The 811-nt window shown below is 51.5% G+C and overlaps 1 protein-coding gene across 1 annotated transcript in view; it reads left to right on the top strand.

The window, feature by feature from the left end:
* The window catches only part of LOC119589100 (phenoloxidase-activating factor 2-like), a 9,701-nt gene that overhangs the window by 6,952 nt on the left and 1,938 nt on the right, over positions 1-811 (top strand). Inside the window, exons 6-7 of the mRNA XM_037937677.1 lie at positions 75-308; positions 590-791. Coding sequence (XP_037793605.1) covers positions 75-308; positions 590-791 — 436 coding nt within the window. The remainder of the gene's footprint in view (positions 1-74; positions 309-589; positions 792-811) is intronic.

Raw genomic sequence — 811 nt, 5'->3', positions numbered from 1 at the left:
TTACTCTCCACCCTCATCGCCACCACCATCACCATCATTAACCCCTGTCTCCTCCCTCCGTCTGCTCCCCCCAGGAGCCTCAAAGTCCGTCTGGGCGAGCACAACGTCCGCCAGCGTCAGGATCACCCCAACTACGCCCACCTGGAAGTCCCGATTGACAGGATCATCATTCACCCCAATTTCGACAACCAAGCTCTTCTCAACGACGTGGCTCTCCTGCACCTCGCCCAGCCGGTCAACGTGAATCAGTACCCGCATATAGGAACGGCGTGTTTGCCTTCCCCCGGCCAGATCTTCAATGGGCAGACGTAAGTTGGTGAATGAGGATGTGGTTGTGTGTGTGTGTGTTTTTTTTCTTATTGATTTTGTTTGCTCGTTTGTATATTCATGTATATTTATTTTGGTTTAGTTTGTCATTTCGTGACTGTAAGTAAGTTTGCTTGCCTTTTGATAAGGGAGTGTTGTCACTATTTATCATGGTCTCCTCGAAACAAGCTTGAAGAATGAAATGTCTCTCCCTCCACACATGAAAATACTCTCTTGATTCCTCGTTCTAACCACCAAACTTTACGTGGCTTGGCTCGCACAGGTGCTGGGTCACCGGCTGGGGCAAGGACGCCTTCGAGACAAACGGCAATTTCCAAGAAATCCTGAAGGAAGTGGACGTCCCGATCGTCGACTCTTTCCGATGCCAAGCTAGCCTCCAGCAGACGCGCCTCGGACTCTCCTTCCTCCTCAACCAGCAGTCCTTCATCTGCGCCGGAGGAATCGCCGGCAAGGACGCTTGCACGGTCAGTCTCGGTTTTTTCCC

Source organism: Penaeus monodon, chromosome 25 (genome assembly GCF_015228065.2).
Source record: "Penaeus monodon isolate SGIC_2016 chromosome 25, NSTDA_Pmon_1, whole genome shotgun sequence".
NCBI classification, from domain to species: Eukaryota; Metazoa; Arthropoda; class Malacostraca; order Decapoda; family Penaeidae; genus Penaeus; species Penaeus monodon.
The sequence above is the reverse complement of the archived record's forward strand: the minus strand, read 5'-3'. Positions and strand labels throughout refer to the sequence as shown.